Source organism: Podarcis erhardii, assembly GCF_964252035.2.
Source record: "Podarcis erhardii genome assembly, chromosome: 10".
Lineage (NCBI taxonomy): Eukaryota > Metazoa > Chordata > Lepidosauria > Squamata > Lacertidae > Podarcis > Podarcis erhardii.
In genome coordinates this window covers 45,627,555-45,655,554 of record NC_138500.1, presented here as the reverse complement: position 1 = coordinate 45,655,554, position 28,000 = coordinate 45,627,555, and the positions used below count along the sequence as shown (strand labels likewise).

Here is a 28,000-nt window from a genome sequence, read left to right as displayed (position 1 = left end):
AAGACATCTCCTTTGGTCCTTAGTCCTGGGTTGCAGGCCTAGTTATATGCTTTTCTTTGAATACTTCCACACTCCACATCTAGTGTTGAACTCTGGCCTGTAAAAATCCACTCTGAACTCATGCTTCCTTATGACCTAGTCGGTCCACGTTGATTCCTGACACTGCTGACTTTTAGATTTAAAACAAACCCCGCACATGTGTTCCTGAACTACAGTCCAGGAAGCGAAGTTGCATTCTGAAGGAACTGCAGTAGTCAGCTGAGTTCACAGAAAGGGGGAATCTATAATATAGCGGCCAGCTCAAGTGATAAAGTGGTTATTGACTGCCTGTAGTGTACTGCTGGGCTCTCGTGGTGAGAAATTAAGTGTCATGGCTTCTGTTGTTAAGGATGAAGAATGCTGATGGGCTGCTGAGCGGGAAGGAGCGTTCTGTATCATGCAGCAGTTCGTGTGTGTGTGTGTGTGTGTGTGTGTGTGTGTGTGTAAGTTACGTACCAAGGCCGGTCCAGCTCTGCCTCTGCTTCTCCATCCATCACTTCTTCTTAGAGATGCAAGTTGGATTTAGCTCAGGCTTGTGTGCAAATAGGAACATCTACTGGATTAGCAGTGCCCATCCAGATTATGCCTCTGGTCTCCCCGCTCCCACTGCCCAATAAAAGCATGTGAGCTTTTTCAGAGCCGATGATCTCCAGTGTGGGGGAGTGGGTTAGAGTGCCAGACTAGGAACTAGGAACTATAGTTTACCCTCCACAGAGTTGCAATTCCCAGCACCCTTAACAATAAATTCCCAGCTTTCTCGTGTGACTGCCTTGGGTGGCAGACTCTGGACAGTTGGGAAGGTTGGCAGATCCACACCTGAGCGAGATAGATGCAGCTGCTGTGAACCAAGACCCATTTGCTAGGTCTATCTCCCACAGTAGGGTTGCCATATGCCTGGAATTTCCTGGACATAGCTGGCAATTGGTCTTCAGTAGCAGTGTCCTGGCAGAAATTGCTGAAAAGTCCAGGAAAAGCCATGTCAGCAGTGTCGTTTTTGGCAATTTCTCTTAAAAACAGCTCAAAAACTTCCCTCTTTTTTTTTTTTTTTTGCAAAAAAAGCCCAACAACTTTTCTGTCCAGATTTTCACTTTTTGAAATATGGCAGGGAAGAAAAGGGGAAAAGCAGCCACTAGAGAGGCAGGGCCCTGCCTGTGAACCAACCAATGTGTATCATTTTCTGGTTTGCCTCAGGCAGCAAAACATTTTGGGCTGGCCCTGGCTCTTAACCCAATCAGAGGCAGGAATTGAGGCTTCCTGTGATGAACTCTATTCCATTAAACCCAGGCCACCAGTTCCCAGAATCTGTTTCCCCTCTGTTTCATTACTGCTAGTAGCAATTCCTGCCACTGGGTTTTTGTATATTCGGCTTTTTGTTTTTGAGCAGACTCTTGGGATGGTACTGCTGTGTTTGTTTGTTGGAGTTGCTTTAGATTCCCTTCATTGTAAGGACATTTTGGTTGTTTTATCCCATGGCTGTTGTTGTTCTGTAGCCCTAAAGCCCAGGGCGTGGATAGGGGACCTTCTCGAGAGAGATACTATCCATTGCGCAGGGGAGAAAAAACCAGGTTCCCCCGCCGCTGCCCAGGTGGACTGTGCAGTTTGAGCTGATCTTGCCCCGGGATTTGCCATGTGAACGATCGGAAGAAGAGCGCGGAATATGCACGGGGCACCGCCCAGCTGCCCTGTAGGCAAACCCTTATTCCAAGAGATGGCGACACTTTGAAATAACAGTAATACTAAAGTTTTCTTGCCAGGAAATCACCACCATCATATTTTATAACGTGCATTCCTTTATTTCAAATCATTCCAGTGCACATGTAAAGCATCTGCTCCAGTTTGGAAACTTTTACGCGCGCGAAAGAGAGCAAGAGTGATGCGCACGTGGTTTCCGTCGCTGCTGCTGCTGCTGCTGCGAGCTTGATGGCTGGCCAGCTGGGCCGGCCGGGCGTGGAGGGCAGGGAGGGGGGGGGGAGGAGAACGAGAAATTACTGAATGAGATTTCTGGGTCTCTTCCAGGAGATTAAAGCGGCTAAAACCCCTTCACAAAAAAAGAGAGAGGAGCAAGCCGGCCTGGAGGGGGCGGCGAGCGCCTGCTGCGAGCCACGTGCTCGCTCCCGTTCCAGCGCGCCTCCCGCGCGTCCCTCCCTCCCCGCCCTCCCCGCTTGGAGGCGCTTGAATGAGCTGCACGTGGCGCTGCCCCCATTCAAGACTTGCCTCCCTGCGGACGCCCTTAATCGGGGCGAGTAATCAAGCTCCACTTCCGGGACTTAAAACAAGAGATAATCCTGGGCCGAGCTGTCCCTGTCCGCTTTCACTGGAGATGAGGGAGCGGGGGGTGGGGCGGGGGAGGGAAAAGGAGAAGGAGGTGGTGCCGCCTGCCTGCCTGCCTGCCTGGGTCCCTCTCCGATTGTCAATGGCGAGCCCCCCTCCCCGCCCTACACCCCCCCCCCGAGCGGCTTGGGGGGGGGGAGGAGGGAGGGAAGAGATTGAGCAAGGGCAGCGCGGCGGCTCGGGCTCCCTCCTCCGCCGTAAGGCGCTTACCTCGTGGCAGATGTCGCCAGGCTCCCAGCCAGCTCGGATCCAGTCGGTGGGAGGCGAGCCGCGAGCCGCCAGACTCCGGGGAAGCCCCCTGTCCTGGGGAGTAGGGAAGCGCAGCGCAACGCGCCCGGGTCTTTCCCCGCCTTGCAAGGCCTGTTTGGCGCGCCGCGAGGGGAGCCTCCCTGCCTGCTCGCCGGCCCCAGGCGCCTCCCCCTGGGCTGGAGCCCGGCCAGGGCTAGTCCCGCAGCTGGGATCGAACGGGCGGCGGCGGCGGCGGCGGCGGGACGGAGCGGGGCTTGCGGGGCTTCCCCGCTTTGGACGCGAAGGAGCCAGAAGCAAAAGCCAAACCCCTCGCCGATTCTGCTGCTTTTCCTGCTCCTCTTCCCGCCCCTCTCCTCCTCCTCCTCCGCCGCCCGCCTTTCCGTTTGGTTCGCTCGCCGCCTCCCGCGATCCCGATGGCGAAGATCCGGGTGTCTTACGAGTACACCGAAGCCGAGGACAAGAGCATCCGGCTGGGCTTGTTCCTCATCGCCACGGGCATCGTGTCTCTCTTCATCCTGGGCTTCTGCTGGCTCAACCCGGCCCTGCAGGACCTGCAGGGCAAAGCGGCCAACTGCACGGTGGTGTCGGTGCAGCAGGTCGGCGAGCTCTTCGAGTGCACTTTCACGTGCGGCGCCGACTGCAAGGGCACCGCGCTCTACCCCTGCCTCCAGATCTACGTCAACAACTCCGAGTCCGACGCCCGGGCGCTGCTGCACCAGGACGAGCACGAGCTGCTCGCCAACCCCAAGGTAAGCCCGGGGGAGGCGCAGCCCCGGAACCCTCCTCTGGGCACGTGCAGAGGGCAACCCGCTGAAATCTTGGGATCCAGGAGGGAAGGTTGGGGAAGGGGGCGAACGGGAGTGATTTGAACGGGGACGCGTTGGGGGTTTGAGAAAGGAAGCCCCGTTACTCGCCGGCCCGATCCGCCAGGGGATCCACAGAAAGGTCCGCAGGCGGGGTTCGTGCCTGGAGTTGGGCGAGTGTAGGCAGGGGCAGCCTGTTGCGCCTCCGTGCGTCCCCAGGTGTCTCCACTGGACTCTGTGGGCAGCGGTCGACTCTCGGACCAAGAAAGAGGGTCAGGAGGCTCCGGGGATGTTCCGGGACTCGAGACAGCTGGCAACTCTTGCGGCTTCCTCAGTGCCAGAGAAGCTTGCCAGGGATCTGTCCTCCTACCTGGCCCGGGACTCGAGTCCAGAGCCCCGTAGCCCAGAACATCCTGTCCGTTCCATAGAATGCAGGACCTCCTGCCCATTGGGCCGCCCACGCTCTAGAAGTCGCCCGCTCCAATAGGAAGCCGGAGCTCCGGTTCTTTTCAGAGTAGCCAGAGGCGCAGCAAGCGCAGCTTTGGAAAGTTTGCGCCCTTGACATTTTGCGCTGGTGGGGATGTCTTTCCCCACTGCGCCTCCTCCCCGCTTTCCTGACTGGGATCGCTGCTGGAGCAGGTGGTATAACGGGGTTCCTGAGAGTGTGCAGAACGCTTTTACTTACAGAGCTGTTCTGCCCTCTCATTACATCTCACAGTAAGGACGGTTTCCCAATACTGGCATGTTGTGGTGGTTGGAGTGCCTCAAATGCCTATTGTGTGGCAAAGCTCATGAGTGACCTTGGGACATCCGTTCTTTCTTACCGCATAGCCTCTCTCACAGGGTTGCTGTTGTGGGTTTAAATGTGAAGGGAATGGTACATTCGCCACCCTCGGCTCCTTAGGGTTTAAACCACAAGTGATGTTAAACACGTGGATTGGCATAGCTTGTATCTTTTTAAAACTGTAAATAGCTGCCAGGGGTGGAGTGTGTGTGTGATCGGACCTGGGACCCATGAGCATGCAGGTTTGAATCCTCCTTGCAGCACCATGGTCCTGATGCAAATTGTCCTCCCCACCTGAAGCTTCTATTTGCCACAGGAGGAATATTACTGCTGTTGTTGTTTAGTCATTTAGTTGTGTCCGACTCTTCGTGACCCCATGGACCAGAGCATGCCAGGCACTCCTGTCTTCCACTGCCTCCTGCAGTTTGGTCAAACTCATGCTGGTAGCTTCAAGAACACTGTCCAACCATCTCGTCCTCTGTCGTCCCCTTCTCCTTGTGCCCTCCATCTTTCCCAACATCAGGGTCTTTTCCAGGGAGTCTTTTCTTCTCATGAGGTGGCCAAAGTATTGGAGCCTCAGCTTCAGGATCTGTCCTTCCAGTGAGCACTCAGGGCTGATTTCCTTCAGAATGGAGAGGTTTGATTTTCTTGCAGTCCATGGGACTCTCAAGAGTCTCCTCCAACACCATAATTCAAAAGCATCAATTCTTTGGCGATCAGCCTTGTTTATGGTCCAGCTCTCACTTCCATACATCACCATAGCTTTAACTATACGGACCTTTGTTGGCAAGGTGATGTCTCTACTTTTTAAGATGCTGTCTAGGTTTGTCATTGCTTTTCTCCCAAGAAGCAGGCGGAAGTAGGAATATTACTACTGCTACTTAAAACCTTGTGAAGTAAGATGTTGGTGTTCCTATTTCACAGACCGGAAAACTGAGCTGGGTGAAGTAAATTGCCCACTGTTCTCTTTGTATAATGGGAATGTTCAAATTTCCCCCCATAAATCATTTCTGTTCTTGTTCTTTCACCTCTTCCTGGCAGTGGATGTGCCTGCTAAGGGTTTGGCATTAAATTAGCCCTGGTTTTGGAGGGGAATCTGGGCAGAACCTGATTTAAAAGGAAAGGAGATTTCTAATTAATTTCAGGGAAGGAGCCAAAAATTGATTGATCGTTGCCTGAGGCACTGGAATCTATTAGAAGTAGTGGAGGGAACTGTGACAGGCTTGGGCCATGTCCACTGAGATACAGATATCTCACTTAAATGTATTTGTATCCCCCCCCCGCCCCCAGTTGCAATAAAGGGATTAAGCTGCAAACAGAAAGTCCCCAGTTCAGATTTCATCTCTGCCCCGAGCTCCCTAGGTAGCCATTGGGGAACCACTTCCCATCTGAAATATGAGAGATGTTTATACAGATTTACCTTGCAGCGTTTGGCGTATAGATCACCTGCTTTACTCCCCCCTCCCATTTTTTTAATCACACACTACACAAAGGTAAGCCAAGGTTTGGCTCTTAGTGTGTTGTTTGAACCTGGGCTTGCAGTTAAACTCTCTCCTTAATAACCACGAGCTCTAGCCAAGAACAAATCCTAACTACGATCCCATGCCTGGATGACACGCTAAGCCAAACCTTGGTTTGGCTGGTGTGCTGCACTGAATTAAAAGGACCAGGGAGGAGCAAAATGGGTGCGATCTCCTCACAGAGAGTCCACACATTTGCACTGACATACGGTTTGGCTTTGCTCTATGTGCAAACATGGGCAGCGTACATGAAGCACCTTGAGCACTTGAATATCCAAATATTGGGTGGTGCTACTATTGTAATTTTTTTTGTTGCACTTTTATCCACTTACAGTTCAAGTAGGTAGGTTCACTTGGACTCTTTGAGTCACTGCACCCAGCTGCAAACTCCCAGCTGTTTGAACGTATACCCAAAAGGCAGCTGCAACCTGTAACAGTGGCCTGACAAAGTTTCCTATATGAGGCATATGTTTCCAAATTTCCACCTCACATCTTCTGGGGGTACACTTACAGTTGTTCTCATCAGGCCTGTAAACCCAGTGTGCAGGTTGGGGGGGGGATTAACATGAGTTTTATTTTAAAAGAACCACACAGCAATGTGGCTCTGTTTTGTAGGAGAGACGAAGAACATCCTGCAAATTTATGTTCGCTAATGAAATCCAGATAATGCCTTGAGACTGTTACTTGCACCATCTTTTTCATTAGTAGTGGCAATTTAAAAGTGTGACTGGTTTCTTTCTTTTCCTCGGGTGGCGAAAGCTCTCTGTCCATTATTCATTGTAAAAGTTGTAGATGGCAAATGAATTGCTCTTGCTTTAAAAAAAAATTATGGTGGCTAAAGCAATAAAAAGGTGGGTGGCAGAATCATGGCTACTCCTGAGGCAACCTCTAAAATAAATGGATAGCTATCTCCTCCTGTATCCACCTCGAGCATCAGATTAAATGGGCTATTGGTTTTGAAGGTTCATGCTACAGTAAACCCGTTAGATGGGCAGTGAAGGTGTGTCCGCTTTCCTAGTACTTCTGCTCTTATAAGCTAACTCTGGCTATTCGTCTTCACCTCTGATCTGATTTGCCTCTAATAATTCTCAAAATGCAGGATGAGGTCCACCGGTAGGTCTTGGAAACGTCCAAGGTAGTTGCTGTGATTTTTAAGAGCAGTGAAGCAGAGGCAGTCGCTACTAGGAAAATAAGGACAAGATAGTGCTATCCTTTCATTCCATGCATACAGTCTGACCGGACTGACAGCTGAAACTTCCTATCAACTCTGGCATTGGGACAGGGTCCTCCTCTGCACTTGGGGACAGCTGGCAAATTTAGGGTATGCAGGGCAGGGCATGCACATGCACAGCACATGTCCTACAACACCATGCTCACTGGTTCCTGCTCACTGCCTATAATGTAGCAATGGTAGCACCAGTATGCATCATCTGAGTGGGCAATCTGTGCACATGTACAATGTCTGCTGGAAGTGCGTGACCTCCTTCCTTGGTCAGGGGCCTTTCCCAACAGTGTTATCTGTGATGCGTTGCGAGAAGGTGACTAGGCAAGATGGCCGGCAAAGTGTTTTGTTCTTCTCCCCAGGAAGAGATCACTGAACAAGGCAGGTTGAGTTCTTTCAGCACCAAGGAGAGCTCCTAGTGAGCAACTTTCTCCATTGAAGGCTGGAGGTGAATTGAGACCCTTCTGAGTGTCTGCTGCCAATTCCACCTCTTCTGTGCTCTGCCCTTTTTGTTGAAGAACTGCATGACCCAAAGAACTCTGACCCAAAGACTGATGCTTCTCCTTTGCTGCATGGGCTCTCATCTGGTGCACTTTCTGGGAGGCAGTCAGTTCCTTGGCCCCAGAGAAGTGCCTACGAGGGTCCTGGCTCTGCTTCTACAGACTCTGGTGCTGTGGGATCTGGTTCGGCAGGTGCCTGTCTGCCAGCTTCATGTTCAGAGCTAGGAACCTGGTCCAGTTCCCCAACTGGTGGCACTATAGCTTCTGACTCAGTGGCTTGGTCACTGCTGGTCTCTAGGGTTATGACACCAACTCATGTCAGCAACAAGCAAACATTGCCACTGCCAAGTCACCAGCTTAGGAGGATAGAAAGAGCCAAGGATGCTTAAGAGAAATGGCTCCAGGGGCAGGGGCATGTTACTTGTCCCAGTATCTGCTGCCTGAGGTAGCTACCTCACTCTGCTTAAAGGTAGGACCAGATAGGATGTAGAATAAGAAACATATTGTTCCTTGTGGTAGTTGAGCTATAAGTAAAAAAACAAGAAATCCAAAGTCTTGACTGGATTTGTCATCATCCCTTTTGTTTTCTCTTGTTCTTTAGCTTTGACCTTGGTGCCTGCCTGCATCTACCATCATCCCCTCCCTTTCCTCTCCTCCTTCTTGCCCTCGTTTACTTACATCATTGCTGCGTTCCCTTGTGGCACAGACATATTTTAAGCAGGTTCAGAAAATGGAAAAACACCTATTGTGCTTAGGAACATCAGAAGCTGCTTCATTCCAAGTCAAACCATTGTTCCATCTGACTTATTGTCTATACTGATGAGAGCGACCTGCCAGCGTTGGAGAACGAACAGGGAAAGGTGTGGTGTGAGAATCTAGAAAAAAGATGCTAGTCATCTCGTGACTAGTAGCTCATGGCTTCGTCTTACTGTTTGGGTAGCTCTGGAAGAATGGCTTAGAATGGCTGTTGTCCTGCGACAACCATGTTTCACATCCTCAAAGTGATACAAAGAAGGTGCCCCATTATCATTTAAAAAGATGCTGTGAAGTTTTGGGTGGGTTCTTTTGTCCCTTACATTTGGCTCAAATCTGAAAGTTCCTTATTTAAATGCTGGGAATAGTGTATTGTGATTGATTGTGGTGTCTTACAGCACCAGGCTGTTCATAAGCGTGATGTTCTGAATGAAAAGAAACTGCTGAGCAGAATCAAGTTAGGATATAAATGGCTGTTAGGACTTTTGAGCATAAAAAGTCAAAAACTTTACAGTGGTACCTTGGGTTTCATACGCTTCAGGTTACAGACTCCGCTAACCCAGAAATAGTACCTCGGGTTAAGAACTTTGCTTCAGGATGGGAACAGAAATTGCACAGCAGTGGCGCGGTGGCAGCGGGAGGCCCCATTAGCTAAAGTGGTGCTTCAGGTTAAGAACAGTTTCGGGTTAAGAACAGACCTCCAGAATGAATTAAGTTCTTAACCTGAGGTACCACTGTACAGTGCAGGGCAGAGGAGGAAAGAGAAAACCAGTTGTTCAGTGGTGCATCAAAGCTTAGCTGTGGTTACAGGGCTGGACATACCATGAAGCAAGATGAAGCTGGGCAGAAGTTTCTAGAGAGACTGCCAACTCACTTCATTCCCCTAGTCAAGGTATTTGATTGGATACTTTGAGAAGCAGCTTGCCGGAGTAGATGGATCTTTAGTTTGACCCAGCACGGCTATTCTTATGTTGCTTGTATGTCACTTTAAAAAAGTGAGCTCCACTTTTCAAGCAGGGTTACCACTCTGCCTTTTTAACTTCAGGTGCAAATGGGTCTAAGATGAGCAGCAAGTTGATAGACTGAGCCAAGCTGAGGGGTGCTGGCTGGCTGAGGGTTGGGGAGTTGCTGAACATGGCTCAGCATGTGCTCTTGCCAACACACACCTGAGGGGAAGCCTGGTGAACTGAAATGGACAAAGAGATGAGAAGAAAGGGGAGAAAATGAATTCAACAAATAAACTGCGGAAATAAGAGAGAGACAGTGAAAAACAATGGTGATTAGCTGGAACTGGAAGCATCTCCTAGTAGAACAGGAAGCACAATCGAGGCTTAGTTTCCTCAATATCTGTTGTTTCTATAGCTCCTTACTTCAGACTTTATGTTCAAGACTCATAAAACGGGGTAAAGGGGACCTGCAACTAGTTGAGCTTCTCATTGCCTATGAGTTAGTGTTTCTTGAATCGGGAGAGGTGACTTCAGAGCTAGGGGATTCTGAGAGAATAAACTGCTTGTAAAACTTTTGTCTACCGGTAAACTCTAGTCAAGCTACTCTGTGTCTAACTTCCCTCACCTCCCAGAGGCCTCCCAGCAGGCTTTGAAGATGTATTTCTCGTCAAAAGTCGGAGACCGCTTTGCGCCTTTGTCTATTGGCAGAGCTCGGCCTCTCTTGTTTTTACAGCCTGGAACATTTCAGATCATCACACCTTAGAGGAGCATATGTAAGTTTTCAGCCCATGGGCCACAACATGCCAAGGATCACATGCCAGTGGTTAAGTGAGGCTGGGGGCAGAAGTTGGTGGAGCAATGCATGTAAATGTTACCTTTCTGCAGTAGGGGAGCTTCTACCCACACACTCATCCGCCCCTCTCTATCCTCTACCTAGACAAGCAAAAGGCCTTATTGGCGTTCAGGGACACATTCCAGACCAGTGTTCAAAACTAGGCATGTGCCAGGTGCATTTTGCTACTGGCACAGGTCCCATTGTGACCGCGTGGAGATTTCTGGGTGACAAGTTGGTGACCGCAGTTTAAAAAACCTCTGCCTTAGTCCATAGTTAATACCACTTCCATTTCCCCTGTGTGGGTTTCTCCTTCTTGCATACTGGGACAAGTGAGTTGCTGTAAGAGTGAGCTACAGTCAAGCAATGCGGTTGAGATCACAGAATCAAACAGCTGCAGTGTTGGAACTGATCCCAAGGGCCATCTAGTCCAACCTTCTGGCTAATAGAAAATATGTTGTGGCGACCGTAACCTAGGTTTAAGGTGCCATTTGAAACCTTGCTTATATATCTGAGTTTCTTACGCTGTCAGATGGGTAAAAGCACTCAGAGAACAGTGAGGGGTGGGGCCTGGGGCGGATTCTGATGACCAGATAGAGAGGCCTGGCAGGACATGTTCAGCCCCCAGACCTGAAGCTCCCCACCATGTATGTATTTTCATCAGCCTGCCATGCTTCTGTAGAATTCTCATTCCATTGCTTGCTCAAGGAAAGCTGATCTTCGTTTTACATGTTGTTATTGTCTGGATTCTAGTAGAGCTGTTTTACTCCTCTGTGCGTTTCTCACTCTGTTCAGGTGCATTGTATCCTTCAAAGCCGTTGCCGCTGTGTTTTTGTTTTGTTTGTTGCTAATGAGGGTGGAGAATAAGAAGCATCTTTCTTGGTTGAGGGGGGAAAACAAAGAAGACACAATGTGGATGCAACAGAGGTTGCATCCTTTGGTTGCATGGCAACCAAATTTTGCTTCTTTCCCAACTTGATATGCAAGATGAAGAAGGCAAGTGGGAAACCAAAGGAGAGGGGGAAATGGAGCAGCAAGGCTGGAGGGGCAAGAGTGTAGTGTAGGGGAGGGTTTTTAGGTCAAACCACCTCCAACAATGGAGGTATAAAATAGCCATCAGAGTTGGTAGTCATTATCATCCATGAACAAGCTTTCCCGCCAATTTTTGTCCTTAGGTTCTCAGTTCATGGGCACTCACTTGCAAAAGCATTGAGTCTCTAACAACAATACAAGATTTGGGAAGCAAGTGACCCATAAATATCCCGTCCAGTCCCCCCACCTCATTCTGCTTGGAATACAAAAACAAAAATGGACAAGCAATTATTTTAATTAATTGAACATTACTAAAATGTCTATTTGTGCTACAGTGAGAATTAATGCCTTTGAACAAAATTAGAGACACCATAATATTTACTTCGGAAATAGACACCATTTCTTGGTGGAAGGTGCCTTCTGAGCATTGCTATTAATTCAAATGTGCGTGCCTTTCTGCCTGCCTGCTGTTTAGAATGGATAAAGCACTAACTCTGATTGCTTTGTGAAGTATTAGGTTTTCAGGATGGCTGCTATGATAGGTCATGATGATCCTGGATCAGAAAAGAAAGCAATTAAAGTAGATTTTTCCAATTTACTTGCTTTACTACAGGTGAAAGGAGTATGGACGAGATCTTGTGTGTTGCTGAATAAAGGCTATAATCCTAAACGTACTTATTTGGACAACTTGCATCAAAATCAATGAGAGTCACTGTTGCCTAATCCCACACTAGTTTCAGGCAGAAGACACACCCACCCTTTTTTAAGGAGGCTCAAATCTGCACCACATTGCGCACATCACCATCCATATTAGCCATGCCTACATCTGTATATAAATCTCCTTTCCAGGATCAAGAAAAGTGTATTCAGAATTTAAGGAGCAATTAAGTAAATACTGCCTTATAATTAACAACTTGCCTGGTAGCCACTGGTGATCAGGAATCCCATGCAGGTGAGGGAGCAAGGTGGATCTTTCCACCCAGTCCACTTGGTTTCCATGCTAGCCGTGAAGGAAGGAAAGTCCCTTTCTTCATGAAGAGGTTAACTGACTAAATTTTAGGTGAAATTAGTTTTGGAAAACTGCTACAATGATATATATGGAAGTTCAGCCAGGGGGATTTGAGGAAGTCACCCAACAATGTTAACAAAAATGGAATTGTTACAGTTAGGATTTATGTTTATTTGTTTTTCTTTTCTTTTTCTTTTTGATGTTTTCTTTATATGTTTGTCATAAATTTGGAAAATCAATAAAAAATTTTGAAAAAAGAAAAGAAAAGGAAAGTCCCTTTCTTCATGGCAAGCATGGAAACTGGACAGGTTGGTGGAAGAGGAACGGATTGTTCTGTTCCTCCTCTGCAAGTCTACTTGCTAGAAGACTACTTGGTTTGCATTTCCATGCTGGCTGCAGCAGAGGGAGGCTCCCCCCCCCCAGCTAGTAACTTTTCTGGGCTTATTTACAAGGATGGGATCCAGAAGGCTGCGTGTGGCATTGTCCTCCTTTGCACATGTCAACATCCTTCTTAAATTGTGGCACCCAGAACTGGACACAGGACTCCAGGTGGGCTCTCACCAAGGCAGAATAGAATGGGACTATGACTTCCCTTGATTGGGACACTCTGCAGTGTCTTTTGCTGCTGCATCACACTGTCGACTCATGTTAAGCTTTTAAAGGTGCACTGTGCTCACTTGCGAGCATTTCCCAGCTTGGCTATTGCAGTAGTCTAACCAGGCGGTTACCCAGAGCATGGATAACTGCTGCACCCCACACCTAGAATTCTTCAGGCAGCTTATATGATAATAAAATGCGACCCACGTTGAAACAGTCTCCAAAATCAGAGTAGTGTTGTAAAAGCAGAAGTTGACATTAAAAAAGTGAAGAAACTTGAAACTGAAACTCAGAGGACTAAGAAGGCAGTAGGTTAATCATGAAAAGTACTGAAAAGCCTGGCAGTGAGTATTCCTGTGGAGAAGCTGTGGGATATCAGAACAGAAAAGGTTTGTTTCCTCCATTGCCACTTGCCTTATCCCTTCTCTGTTGGCTTCCAGTATCCCCAGTCAGCCTACAGGTTCCTGGTGGGCAGTAGATGAATTATTTGACATGGGTTGCTCATATTCTCCTTTCTGGGCTGGTGAAGACATGTGACATAGTATTTTACTTATTTACAAAATAAAAATAAAATACATTTGCTTACCTGTCTTCCTTTTTGTGGATTGAACTTGAGCCACAACTCGCCAGGCTTTGTCTCAGAATCTGCTTTCGTTGCTAGGGCTAATGTACATACAGATAAAAGGTAAAAGGACTCTTGGACAGTTGAGTCCAGTCAAAAGCGACTCTGGGGTTGCGGCACTCATCTTGCTTTCAGGCCGAGGGAGCCGGCGTTTGTCCACAGACAGCTTTCCAGGTCATGTGGCCAGCATGACTAAACCACTTCTGGTACAATGGAACACCGTGACAGAAACCAAAGCGCATGGAAACACTGTTGACCTTCCTGCCGCAGTGCTACCTATTTATCTACTTGCACTGGCGTGCGTTCGAACTGCTAGGATGGTAGGAACTGCGGCAGAGCAACGGGAGCTCACTCTGTCACAGGGATTCGAACTGCCAACCTTCTGATCGGCAAGCCCAAGAGGCTCAGTGGTTTAGACCAGAGTGCCACCCGCATCCTGCCATAATGTACATATATCGGTCCTTATATAGAGAGTGTTTCCTTCACTACTGATCCCAACGCACCTGAGGTTGTGGATATGTACTTTGAGGTCTGAGTATATCTGCAGGGTATTTTTTTAGAAATAAGTGCTACCTTAAACAGCTCCGGAAAGGATTCAGCACAGAATAGGGCTAACCTGTGAGGACACAAGAGACCCTTCTCATCGACTGCTTATTCATATTGTGCTCTAGCGGGACTCGTTGGGAGTATAAAGCCAAATTTGGGAGTGCACGACATTGAACATCTTCCCCAGACCTGAGTGGCAATTTTATTAATGTGCTGACTTTCAGGCTCTTCCGGTCTGTTCTATGGCCACAGTAGCTTTTAATTAACTCACAGGGGTGTTGTGAGGGTTACTTAATGTTTGTTCTGAAGAGTTACTTTTTGGTGCTTAATCATCAAGCAACAAAATGTTAGGCTAAAGGAAGAAATTGAGAATAACTATGCAACCAAGGTTAAAACTTTACTGAAGTTATTTATGTGTGTGTCTATTAGCTATGAGAGGCAAGAGGAATTTGGGGTGGAGTTGTGGGGAGAGAGAGAGAAGCAGGAGTTCAAAGAAGGAACACAGTAAAATATTGTATAATTGAGGGATATAAAAGGTAGTTGATTACCTGGAAAGTGAAAGCTAGGGACCTTCTTGTCATCCTGGTTTATGAACCCATTTAAACTTTGTTTGTCCCTAGACACAGCTGCATGCTTTTCTGCCGGAGATATTCCAATTTTCCCAATTTCTTTTTCATTCCATTTCATTTTTTAACTGTCTCATGCCTTTCTATCTTATTGTACCCAAGGCAGTTTATAACCCATAGAAATGTCAAAATATACAACCCCAAAATACATTGCCATTCTATAACAATTCAGAATACGACCGAAAAGGAACAATTAAGGAAATTCAAGAATTTGTTTTGCTTATAATATTACAAAATGATTGTCAACAAAATATCAGTGAATGATAAATAAAACAAAATCACCCCAAAGATTACAATAAATGGTAAATTAAATTAAAAGCAGCCATGACAATATCAGCAGAAATATAACATACACAGACTGGCCTTGTCTGTTTTGTTAGCTGAGTGAGGCATTGGGAAGTTCCAAGATCTTCAGTATTAGTTGTAAAAAATATATATCAAAAAAATTGGCCGACCTCTAGAGAGGACCTGTCTCTGTTGTGTTTTGTGTGCTGTGCTTTAGCTAGTTCCAAATCTAATGAAATGAGTACTGAGCAGGGTTGCCTTTCTCAGTAAATCAAGACGACTCTTGATCTCAGTGTTGTGGGTTCAAGCCCCACATTGAACTAAAGATTCCTGCATTGCAGGTGGTTGGACTAGATGACCCTTGTGGTCCCTTCCAACTCTGCTGTTCTGTGATTCTGACATCTTTCATTGCTGTTGTTACTTTTAGTGCAGCTGTCCTATGATTACACACTCACTTCTATACTTAGGGCTGTTCTGGCATTTCCAGCTTATGAAAACATTGCAGGGTATTAGGGGTTTAAGTCCCTAGCTGCATGGAACAGTTCAAGTATTTTTGTTTTTTTAACAATCCTGAAAACCTTTTGAACCATTGTCCTTTTGATGATCTGTAGAGTTTCATTCTTTTATGCTGCAGGTGTTTAAGCACCTTGAGATAACCTAATTTTTATCTGCTTAGCAATCCCGCTTTGATGTTGCACATCAAAACGAAGGAATGCAAAGGTTCCAAATTGTAAGGACATATGTCAGTGTTAAAAGTTGTAAGAGACAGCCTGAGGGCAGAGGAATCCACTATCCCATTAAGAACATTGTTCATAATTAAGTAAAAAATACATAAAAGGCACCCAGTCACAATTGGGACCCTTGATTCCCATTTTACATGAGCCCCCTTGGGTTAAGGCCCAGATATAGTGCAGGTGTCAGGAAACTTTGGCCCTCCAGATGTTGCTGGCCAAGGGCTATGGTTGCTAGGGCTGATGGCAGTTGTTAGTTCAGCAACATCAGTAAAGGCCAGGTCTTCCCATACCAGTGTCAGTAGTTGTGTGAGTTGATCCTGAAATGTACAGAATAGCATCAAAGAGGCTCAGAAATGGACTGCAATAATTCTGTGTGTTGCTACATGAAGGGTGGTTGTGAATAGCCAAGAGTGAGTATGTCGTATGTATGAACTTGAAAATATCTTTTTAGCATGGACTACTGGATGTTTCTAATACGCTTGCAGAAATGTTCGCCCTTTTGGTTTGCGGTGTTTTTAATTAATTGGATGAGACTAAGTACATAATAGAGGGTATATTTGTTTAGGTAAGTAAATTCTTCGGGCATAATTTTAACTAAACAAACGCTGGAAGAATTGCATAGAGGAGATACATTTTGATTATTTTACGGATCCCTAAAAAAACCACCCAGCCATATCCAAAAGTCCTCATACGTTGCATAATCAATCTCTTTTGAACTGGGTAGTAACATACCATATGTGGGGTGGTAAGTCAACAGAGACTTTAAAAGAACGGTTTAGTGGGATAATAATAGTGAGTTCCTATGGGTATTTTTCAAAACTTTAAAAGCATAAAAGGTATCAGGATGAATTCATGTAAATCATGCATTTCCTGAACAAGAGTGTATACCAGCTAGTGGCTGCAAGAATCAAACCATATTGATTTGCAACTAAAAAAGACCAATCTTTGGTCGGTACAGCCCCACCAATCCACACCTTTTGTATGAGGATTGAGGTGATTTGGTAAACACTATTTCTTTGGATTTCAAAAAAAGCTTTTGACATAGTTGTGGCATTTGCCCTCCTAGGTGTGTGACATCATAAGGGTTCATAAGGAAAGGGTTAACTAATTGTAAAATGACTAACCAATGGGAACCCAAGGGGAGGAGTTAGAGTTGTTAAGAAGTCGGTCTGGAGTTAGAAGAGACAGAGAGGATAAGTCTGTGGGTTGGGCTAGTCTGATGTGAGAGAATCTGTTAAGAGGAGTCAGTCAAACAGTTGAGATAATCAGTCAGAAGGTATTAGGAAGGTATAGGCCGGTAAAGAAACTAAAGTTAAGAAACTGACAAGAATATTATCTGAGAAACCACAAACTTGTTAATACTTATAAAATAAACTTGTTTATTTGGTTCAATTTTAACAACTGTCTGGACTCAGTGTGTACTTGAGAGTAACAGGTTGGTGGCAGTGGGGAAGCGAGCACAGTGGTGGCACAGGGATCAATAGAACGTTAAACGTCCAGGGAACCTGTGTGATCGCCACAAAAGTGTCTTGCCAAGTCCCTCACCAACGACATCTAAGGTCATGCTCACCCCAGATAATGTAGTGCCAATTCTAATACAGATCCTTGGGGATCTCAGTGCTTACTTCTCTTTATTGTGAAAACTGACAGTTCAATATCTCTGCACTTCCTGTTGTTTAACCACTTGTCTGCAAGGGATCTATTTAAATCATTTATATCCTCCTCCTAGTAAAATAAAATCCTGGATGTCTTATAAAAGTGAACAATCAGGATAAGGTGCGTACTTTTGTTTTGCAATGATGTGATTCTGCTCAATCAATGCTTCTGCCGTATATCTGATATGCCAATTTTGGGCCAGCTCAAGTAGATCTCTTCATTAAAACAAAAATTCAAATCCTGTTGATGTCTTCCAGGGAATCGTTGTAGAACATGTATCCTTTAACGTCTACAATTACTAATTACACATAATCAACACACCTTTTTTTTTTAAAAAAAAAATTATTAAGAATTTTGTTAATACAATAAAGAGAAAAGACAGAATAAACAGAAAACAGACAAAAAAGAAACAAACATAAAATTTGACATCTTGTGATACCCATCTTTTCTTCATTTTTGGACTTCCTCACATCTCCCGCTCCTGCGTTCCAAATTTATAAAACTTTAGCCAGCAACTTATCACCTTGTTTCCATTCTTATTGTACACATTTCCAATATTTTGTCCCTAACTTTGAATATTTTTATCTAGGTCTTAGATAACTAATTTTAACATGATATTTATTCAAAATTTATTTTTCTCATAAAATTCACTCATTCTCATAATCTTTTCAACTAACTTTATGGTGCCCCGTTGTTTTCAAATCTCTCATCCTTCTTAACACTCATATAGTTTACAGTGTTTTTGTAAATAGTCCTTAAATTTCTTCCAATCCTCTTCCACTGCTTCCTCTCCCAGGTCTCGGATTCTGCCGGTCATTTCTGCTAGCTCCATGTAGTCCATCAGTTGCATCTGCCATTCTTCCAGCGTGGGCAAATCTTGAGTTTTCCAATATTTGGCGACAAGTATCCTTGCTGCTGTTGTTGCATACATAAATAATGTTCGATCATTCTTTAACACCCTCTGGCCAACAATGCCCAAAAGGAGGGCCTCTGGTTTCTTAGGGAAGGTATACTTAAATACCTTTTTCAGCTCATTATATATCATTTCCCAGAAGGCCTTAACCCTGGGGCAAGTCCACCAGAGGTGAAAGAACGTTCCTTCAGTTTCCTTACATTTCCAACACTTATTATCTGACAGGTGATATATTTTTGCTAGCTTGACTGGGGTCATGTACCACCTATATATCATTTTCATAATGTTTTCTTTCAAGGCATTACATGCCGTAAACTTCATACCGGTGGTCCATAACTTTTCCCAGTCAGCAAACATGATATTATACCCAATGTCCTGTGCCCACTTTGTCATAGCTGATTTAACCGTTTCATCCTGTGTATTCCACCTCAGCAACAAGTTATACATTCTTGAAAGTAATTTAGTCTTAGGTTCTAACAGTTCTGTTTCCAATTTCGATTTTTCCACCTGGAATTCTAACTTTTTTTATCCAATTTAAAAGCCTCTTTAATCTGAGCGTAATGTAACCAATCTCGCTCTTTATCTTTTAGTTTCTCCAAACTCTGCAATCTCCAATTGTCTCCATCTCTTCATAATCAACACACCTTGCCTGGTTTGAGGGTCAGGGTAAAGTGGCTAAGAAAGTTCTGGCTAAGGCAGTTAAGGATTCTCGTAAGAATTCATCAGAGGAACCCATGGAAAAATTGATGAAATATAGAATATAAGATTCTCCTATCCTGGCTGGCTTATTTACCACTATAAACAACATGGGGCAAATGCCCTCTGGATGGAAAATGGGTATCACTTTCCCGATATATAAGGAAGATGATCATTCCCATCAGCTAGCTAGTTTCTTAGGCATACATGGACATTATTTGATCGTTCACCACTTCATTTGTTATCGTTTGACACTTGAGGACTTGCCTCTGATGGAGCAGACTCCATTGGAAAGTCTTTCCTTTGAGGCTGACACTGGGATTGGGTGACACGAAAGCTCAATCCATGCTCTTAGATCTGTGGCAACACATTTGCACACGGAAGTCAAGTGATGAACATGCATCTGTGAATTAGCATCGTGTTTCCCTGGACATGCCATTGATGATGTATTCTATGTTGTGCAACCAGATGCATTGTAATTATTCAAAAACAAACAAACAAACAAACAAACAAAAAACCTACCGTACAATGAATAAGTTAATTGTTGGTGCATCCCTCCACCCATGTTAAAAGATGACTCTTCTGCCCCCCTCCTGTTTTATTTCTTAGTAGGGTTCATTGACATCTGCTAAACCAATAGCTTAGGGGAGGGGCAGAATGTGTACTTTAGTCTCATGAGTACTTCCTACACAACAAAACCAAATTAGCTGCCATTTGAAATCTTCCCCAAACACTTCTGGGAGCTGTAAAAATATTTTTTCCCCAGTTTCTATAGTATCACAGTCTGATTTAGATTCATAATACCCAGTAAGTCTATTTCTGCACTAGCAAGTGCCACAAATGTGAAGGAACAAAACTCTCTCCCCCAAGAGTGTGACTGCTGGATCCATAACAGTTGGAGGAAATCAGGATACCTTGATGCAGCCCTCAACTTGTTCTGGTTCTTAAAGGATTAGGCCAGGTAAGGTGGAGTAAAGCCTAAAATATAACTGTATCTATCTATATTTATAACTCTATATATTCTGTTGGCTTAAAACTGCCTCAGCCCATCTGCTTTGTGGATCTTGTTTTGAAGATAAATTCATTAAATTACATCATTGTGGCCTTCCTCTGGTTCCTTAAGTAACAGTCTATATTTTTAATCCATGCTGGAGACTGACAGCTTAAGAGACTTGGGACAAGAGTAACTGTGTTTGAACCTTATGCCTTTCTTGCCACTGATTTCATTAACAAAGACTCAGTTCAGTATCTGTCTGTCTGTCTCTGGCAAGCTGTAGGTTGCTTGTTAGAGCCCGGGGGTGAGGGAAGGATGTGGGTGAGGGACACGGTCCATAGACCATCATCATCAGAGCTTGTGATCTGCATGAAGGAGGTTGCAAGTTCAATTGCCACCACCTGCATCTAACAAGTATATGTGGTTTCTAGCTGTGAAAGGCATCTGTCTGAGGCCATGGAATGTCAAACTAGACATGGTAGGCTAGATGGATTTGGTCTAAGGGTCTTCAGGTGAACTTGAGTGCCTGCAGTGGGAATCTGTGCCCATGTTGATGAATATTCATTCCTTTGAAACACTTTGTTGGTACTCTATCTATAAAGATGGAGAGCACCAAGCAGTAGGCCTGGAGAACAGGTGGAGTTCTAACCAGCTGCCTGCTTGGAAAAGAGTATGACATTGAGATTGGTTTATAATGTTTGTGCTCAGAAACTTCAGTCTCACTCTCCCTGGGATCCACCTCTACGGGGACAGATCTCTGAATTCTGTTTTTGAAGTGTAGCCTGTGCTACCCATAATTCACTTAGTTATTATTTCTGGTGCTCTGGAAGAGGCAGCAGCAGCAGCCAAGATATCCTTAATATTTATGGTTAGCAATGAACTAAACACCATCCTCATGATAAACCGAGCTGGGTGGGAGCTTTAATCTCCTTGCACTTCATTGCACCTTAATCTTCTTTGCTTGTCTCTGAATCGAGTAATACCTCCATGCCTGTTGTGTGCCAGTGGCTGACTTCATCACATTGCTCACTAAATTATAACACTGCATAAGGATTTTGTACACGCATATATCTGTATTTTCTTTTATTTCCAGTTTCAAAGTCATAGATTTTGATTAGAGATAAAACAGCAAGTAATCCTCTGTTTTTTAAACGTGCAGAATGACAGATTTATTCTGTTATGCATGCATTCCTTTTATGTAACTTGTCTAAAATTAGAGGTTAGACCCACCCACTTTGAGTTAGACCATTGAGCATTCAGTAACAATTGTTAAACAGCAACAGTATTCAGTTAAACCTCCTGCTTGTCTTTTTGCCCAGTCCTGAAACATATGCTTTCGTTTTAATTATAAAAACTGTTGAGGGATGTCCAAAGAGAATTGAAGTCTTTACTTGTTGGAAGCGAAAATGATGCCATCTTAATGCCATTTATTTCAACAGTGTTCGTATATCCCTCCCTGCAAAAGAGAAAACCAGAAGAACACTGAAAATGTAAAGCTCTGGCAGGTTTACTGGGAAGATGAAGTTGGCTCTCAGCCTTTCACATGCTACTTTAATCAACACCTCAGGTGAGTATCTTGGCTCATTTGCTGTCAGGGTCCAGGGTTGGATCTAGACGCATCAAAGAAGCGTTTCCGTTAAATGCGTTGCAAACTTTGTATGAGAAATCGGGTGAGCGAAAACGGAACTCCACAGCGCCATCCGGTTTCACAAGTGTTGGAATGCATAAACAACGCGTATAAAGTATTTTTTCTTTGCCCATGTAGCGGAGTCCCAGCAGGGCTCTGGCAGTGGGGTGGGAGGTTGACCAAGGAGAGGGGTTGTGTGCCACACACGAGGCAGGAGCCAAGGCGAAGGGAATCAGGATCTGAGCAGTCAGAGACGGGGATCCGGGCTCAGGACCTGTCAGAAGCAGAGGAAGAATGCATACGTGCTGTTTATGCATTCAGCTGAGGGACAGGCTGGATAAATACCCTAGAACCAGGAGGGGCTTGAAGACGGAAGCACAGCAACGACTTCTATGTGGCAGAAGTCTCAGGCTGTGTGCACAAACCCGTCAGACGAGGGTACATAAGCCTGGGGAGGGGGAGGCATGGTCCCAATGTTGCTTCAACTGCTACGCCAGGCAAGGCACAAACCTGGAAAAGTTAATGCCAGCTACGTAGACTCCAGAAGTCTGTGTATCTGGTGCACCTGAGGAGCTGCTGCAAATGTGTGTGCTCCCCCCACCCCCCAAAAATTTAACTATCAGCCGTTTGCTTTCTTCGGCTGGGTTGCGCAAGACACCTGCTGGTTTATATACATCTCAGCAGTGCTCGGGTCTGACTGGAAAAGAAATTCCAGGATTCGAGCTAAGATATAACTGTACAGTGGTACCTCGGGTTACAGATGCTTCAGGTTACAGACACTTCAGGTTACAGACTCTGCTAACCCGGAAATAGTACCTCGGGTTAAGAACTTTACCTCAGGCGCAGCGGCAGTGGGAGGCCCCATTAGCTTCAGGTTAAGAACAGTTTTAGGTTAAGAATGGACCTCCAGAACGAATTAAGTTCTTAACCTGAGGTACCACCCGTATAGCAAATTTGACACCCTGTTTGGGCATTCAATTTACTTGTGCGTAAGGAACAGGAGCATGTCGTTTTCACCCAGGGTGAATCTACATGCAGGGGAAAATAACCCTGTTATTTATAACCAAAGTCCGAAATTAAATCGTTATAACAAAAGGTTTTTAAAAAACCTACGCAAAAATGCTCTAGAAAGGTTTTGTGGTCTCTGGTGCCATGCTTGTCTCTGGTGTTGCATGTTTATAATGCATTCATTCAAATCGCTGGTTTGTTTGGTTTTTTACTAATGTAGCTGAGTTCCCCATTTATAGACTTCTGTAAGTCTGAGGCCAGAGATCTGATGTGGCAGCTTCTTATGCTCATGGAATTCCTCTGGCGGTTTAGAAAACCCTGGAAAAATCAGGTTCTTCACAAGTGGAGAGGCAGCTCCCCTCTTCCAACCTCTCATACTCAAGGAGGGTTGTAAATGGTGCGAAATGCGATGTGCTGAAGGGGGGTGGGGCTTAGCAGCAAGTCTCTGCTGCCTTTTGTGTACTCTCTTACACAGGGGTAAACTGAATGCCCAAATAGGGCCACAGTCTTGCTGATCACTAATTAATAAACATTTGAAGTTAGAATTATTATTATTATTTTGTAGTACAGGCCCTACTATATTCAGCTAAAAATTTGAAAGCTGGCTTCCAGTATTTTATTTTATTTTTAATTCCTACTTTATTTAAAGTAGTTATAGAACACTTAATTCCAATAGTTTCTAAGCAGCGAACATAAAAATTGTAGAAAGCGTACGCTTTTCAACTGTAAAAGCAGGAATCTTCCTTAAAATGCCTGCTGAAAAAGAAAGATCTTTGACAGGCACTTGAGGTTCAACAGGAAGGGGGACCCATCTAATCATAGCCTGGAGGGAGCTCATGGTATCCATTGCTTCTGGTGGATATGATGGTGATGATGATGATAATAATAAATGTCATTCCAAGAAGGCTTCCTATAGTGTTTCCTGTCTAGCACAATCCAACAACTGGCATGGATGCGCAATGTCAGTTCAGGACCTAAGGATGCATGCAGCTCCTGATTGTCACCTACAAAGCATTCCCGGGAAATGTTTTTTTTTAGGGATTATCTAATGTGGCACCGGTTGAGTTCTGCTGGTGCAATGGGACTTCTTCTCCTCTCATGTGCCCCCTAGACACAGTTCTGGAGGGTTCCCCCAACCCCCCAGAGGTGATTTTGAGAGCATGTGAGGGGACTGGAGGCCCAGGAGAGGAAGAAGCAGCTTCCTGGTGTGCACAGAAGTCTGTTGCACCAGAGGAGATGCAGTGTTGGATACGGTCCAAACACTATCCTGAGTAAAACAGGTTCTATATATGTAGACTACAATAAAAAAAGGGAATCTTATGCATGTTGCATAAGAAGAAAAAAACCCTCCTATTTCATCTTGACCCAAAACAAACTGAGATTGTGATATTCTGCAATTGGTGCTTTAATTTGCTTGGAATTTTTTGTCCGTTGGATCTCCTCCCAGTTGGATCCCTCCTATGGGATATAAACAGATAAATATTATAAATTCCATTTTGTGTGGGAGAATAGCTTTTTGTCCATTTGAACAGCAGCCCATTTTCTGTAGGCTGAAGTTGGATTTGATGGGCTGGCTTTGCAGCCATTCGTCCCATCACTAAAAGTCAGCCTACATGCAGTTTTCCTGTCCTACGCTCCTTTGCAACATTACATGGTGACCTTGAGGGCTGCTCTTTGTTAATATTGGAGCTATCTTCCTCTCCTCCTATTTCTAACCTGGCATTCCCTAGTTAGGAAGCAAGTTAGGTAACCAGTCCAATGAGGCTGAAGTGAGACAGAGGGTTAAAGCTGGTCTCTTTTATATCTCATGAACAGCGCCTTGAATTGGCCTGGAAACCAGTGCAGACAGTGAAGAACAGCAGTAACTAGCGTGAATTGAATTGAATTTCTTTGGCAGCTGAAGCTTCCAAACCTTCATCAAGCAGCCCCATGCCCACTTCATTACAGTAGTCTATTGCCACAATTACATAAATAAACAGGAGCTGCATTTTGAGCATGACTTAAAAAGTTGGGAGTCAGTTTATCAGCAGTTGGTGGAAAGTTATTCTGCTTAATAACTACAGTCATATCCATTAGGTTCAACAGCAACAGAAGCCTGTAAACCAGAACTTAATTGGGAAGGCTAAGCACCCTTTGTTGTTGTTTAGTTGTTCAGTCGTGTCTAACTCTTAGTGACCCCATGGACCAGAGCACACCAGGCCCACCTGTCTTCCACTGCCTCCTGCAGTTTGGTCAGACTCATGTTGGTAGCTTCAAGAACGCTGTCCAACCATCTTGTCCTCTGTCGTCCCCTTCTCCTTGTGCCCTCCATCTTTGCCAACATCAGGGTCTTTTCCAGGAAGTCTTCTCTTGACGTGGCCAAAGTATTGGAGCCCCAGGTTCAGGATCTGTCCTTCCAGTGAGCACTCAGGGCTGATTTCCTTCAGAATGGATAGGTTTGGCAAGATCTACCCACTCTGGAAGAATGGCAGATGAAGGTGATAGACTATATGGGACTGGCAGAAATGACCGGCAGAATCCGAGACCAGGGGAAAGAGACGGTGGAGGAAGACTGGAAGAAATTCAAAGACTATCTGCAGAGGCAATATAAAATTAATGGACATTAGTGTGATGTTGGATAAAAATTAAGTGGTTACCAGCTGTAATGTAGAGGTTGAGTAATAAGTTACAATAAGTTACAACAAGTTATAATAAGGATTTGCTGAATTAAGAACTTGAACTGGAATACAAAAGGGGGAGGTGAGAGGAGGTCTGGGAAATAAGTTAATGGAAATGACTGTTCTTTTTTGTTTTTGTATTTTTGTATTTTTATTATTTCTTTTTTGTGTATGTTTATTTTTTTTTGTACTAATTGGAAACTTTAATAAATATTATTAAAAAAAACCAAAAACAGAATGGATAGGTTTGATCTTCTTGCAGTCCTTCATGGATCACTGCCTTGCCGTGGCGAAGGGGCTTGAATAACTCAGAGAAGCTATGAGCTATGCCGCGCAGGGCTACCCAAGATGGACAGGTCATAGTGGAGAGTTTTGACTAAACGTGATCCACCTGGAGCAGGAACTGGCAAGCCACTCCAGTATCCCTGCCAAGAAAACTCCATGGACAAAACACCCTTGAAAACCATCATTCCTAGGTCAGAAGAACTGCTGGACACCATGATTTCTGCCTTTGTAATTTAGCTTCAGTTTCATTCTGTTTCTGTTTCGATACCCAGTACAGCACACTGCTTCTTTGGCAGTGTTTATCAGTCCACTTCCCCAAGAGGGTGGCAGAAAATGAGCATCAAGAGCCCTTTCAGATGTTGCTCATCTCTAAAGACCAGGAGCAGAGAGGGGAACAATGCTGAAAGAGAATGCCAACAATAAGCAGCACCTGTTAGGTTGTGCTGACTCACTGCACCAGCCTTAATTACTTTCACCATCAGCAAAGCTGTAATTGATTGCATGGCACTCCAGGTTTGTTTTCTCTTGAAATGTTTGTATTTTATTTTAATGAACTTAAATTTTATTGGCAAACGCGTTGGCAAAGCTTGGGTGTTTTAGCATTTTGCCTCCAGCCATGTTTCCCTTTAGTGATCATGCTGGAGCTTGTAAAAAGAAGGGAGAAAGAAGTTCATCACTAAAAATGCATTAGCAGCACTCCATTGGACACCCCTACAAAGCCATTCAGTGTAACTGATGTCCTTTCTTGCTAGAGACAGAAATGGGGTTTGGAAGGTTCAACTTGTAGGCAGGGCCAGGCTAGGCATGCAGTTTAACAGATGGAAAACAACATTGCAAAGATTGATGGGGGGAAGCCTCATTTATCGTTGTGTTTTCTCTTTTGTTGAGAGCTGAGGACTCTCAGCCTGGGGGCCAAATTATTACTACTACTACTACTACCACTATTATTATTATTATTATTATTATTATTATTATTATTATTACCCCACCCATCTGGCTGGGTTTCCCCAACCACTCTGGGCGGCTTCCAACAAAAGATTTAAAATACATTAAAACATCAGTCATTAAAAACTTCCCTAAACAGGGCTGCCTTCAGATGTCTTCTAAACATCAGATAGTTGTTTATTTCTTTGTCATCTGATGGGAGGGTGTTCCACAGGGCGGGTGCCACTACGAAGAAGGCCCTCTGCCTGGTTCCCTGTAAGCTCACTTCTCTCAGTGAGGGAACTGCCAGAAGGCCCTTGGAGCTGGACCTCAATGTCGAGGTTGAACGATGGGGGTGGAGATGCTCCTTCAGGTATACTCGGCCGAGGCTGTTTAGGGCTTTAAAGGTCAGCACCAACGCTTTGAATTGTGCACAGAAATGTACTGGGAGCCAATGTAGGTATTTCAAGACCAGTGTTATGTGATCTTAGCGGCCACTCCTAGTCACCAGTCTATCTGCCACATCTGCCACTGAGGGCCATCTGCCACTGGTAGGTGGGGCCAGAGGTAAAAGTGTGCAGAGCAATGAATGTTAATTTCACCTCTGTACCTTTCTACAGGCATCCATTCCTCTCCATCATTCTTCCAGCCAAGCCAGAGTCATGGGCAGAGTTAAAGGATGCATTCTAGCTAGGCAATAACACCCAAGGCGGGCATGAAGGAGGGGTGTGACAGGGTAGGGGTGAAAAATCCTGATTGCCGGAGACCTGGAGGGTTACATTCACCCCCAGTCCTGAGGCTCCCCACCCCGGAGTTAGACTTTATAATGTAGAGTACAGATAGAGAATTTGTAGTCCTCCAAATTTTGCTGAACACCAGCACCCATCATCTGTGACCATTGGGCAGGGCTGCTGGCCTCCAGCCACGCCTGCCAGGGTGTCACAGGCTCACACACACACCGCCTTGATGTGGGGTTTACAAAGCCATTTAACTTGTCCCTGGTGACCTGGCTACTAGCGTGTGTTTTTTTACCTTTTTATGGGGAGGGGGATTCTGTGTAGGCTAGCTTAAGACCACAAGAATTAATGCGCTGGATCAAACCCAAGACCTGCCCAGGCCACATCCGCACCATACATTTAAAGCACTGTGACACTACTTTATTCAATCATGGCTTCTCCTAAAGAATTGTGGGAGCTGTAGTTTATTAAAGGTGCTGAGAGTTGCTAGGAGATTCCTATTCCTGGGGCTTTTTTTCAGCCGGAACTCACCGGATCTCAGTTCCGGCAACACTTATTAGGTGGGCGCCATTGCCATCTTAGAGAACAAGGAAGGTGTTTATGGTTAGTTCCGGCACCTCTTTCTCTAGAAAAATAGCACTGCCTATTCCCCTCACAGAACTACAGTTCCCAGAGTGGCTTAATGGTTGTGGACCAGATACCTATGGGAAACCCATAAGCAAGACATGAGGAAAGAATGCTCTCCTCAGCAACTCCTCAACAATGGGTGTTAGAGGCAAACAGCTTCTGAGGCTAAAGGTAGTTCAAACCCAGACATCAGGCCTAGTAGCCATTAGTAGTCTTTACCACCACAAATTCATTGAATCCTCTTTAAATGCCACCTGAATTGTTGACCATAGCTACATCTTGGAGCAAATTTCATCATTTTAACCATGTGCTGTGTGAATAAGTACTTCACTTTGTCCTGAATCTTCCAAGTCAGCTTTCTTGGATGACCCCAGCTTCTATTTTACAAGAGATGGAGGAGTCTCTCCACACCACACATGGCTCTGTATACCTCTCTGATCCCACG

At 45.1% G+C, this 28,000-nt stretch overlaps 1 protein-coding gene across 1 annotated transcript in view; it reads left to right on the top strand.

The window, feature by feature from the left end:
* The first annotated feature begins 1,992 nt into the window (after positions 1–1,992).
* The window catches only part of KCNMB4 (potassium calcium-activated channel subfamily M regulatory beta subunit 4), a 29,143-nt gene continuing 3,135 nt past the window's right edge, over positions 1,993–28,000 (top strand). Inside the window, exons 1-2 of the mRNA XM_081878752.1 lie at positions 1,993–3,368; positions 21,130–21,257. Coding sequence (XP_081734878.1) covers positions 3,033–3,368; positions 21,130–21,257 — 464 coding nt within the window. The 5' untranslated portion in view covers positions 1,993–3,032. The remainder of the gene's footprint in view (positions 3,369–21,129; positions 21,258–28,000) is intronic.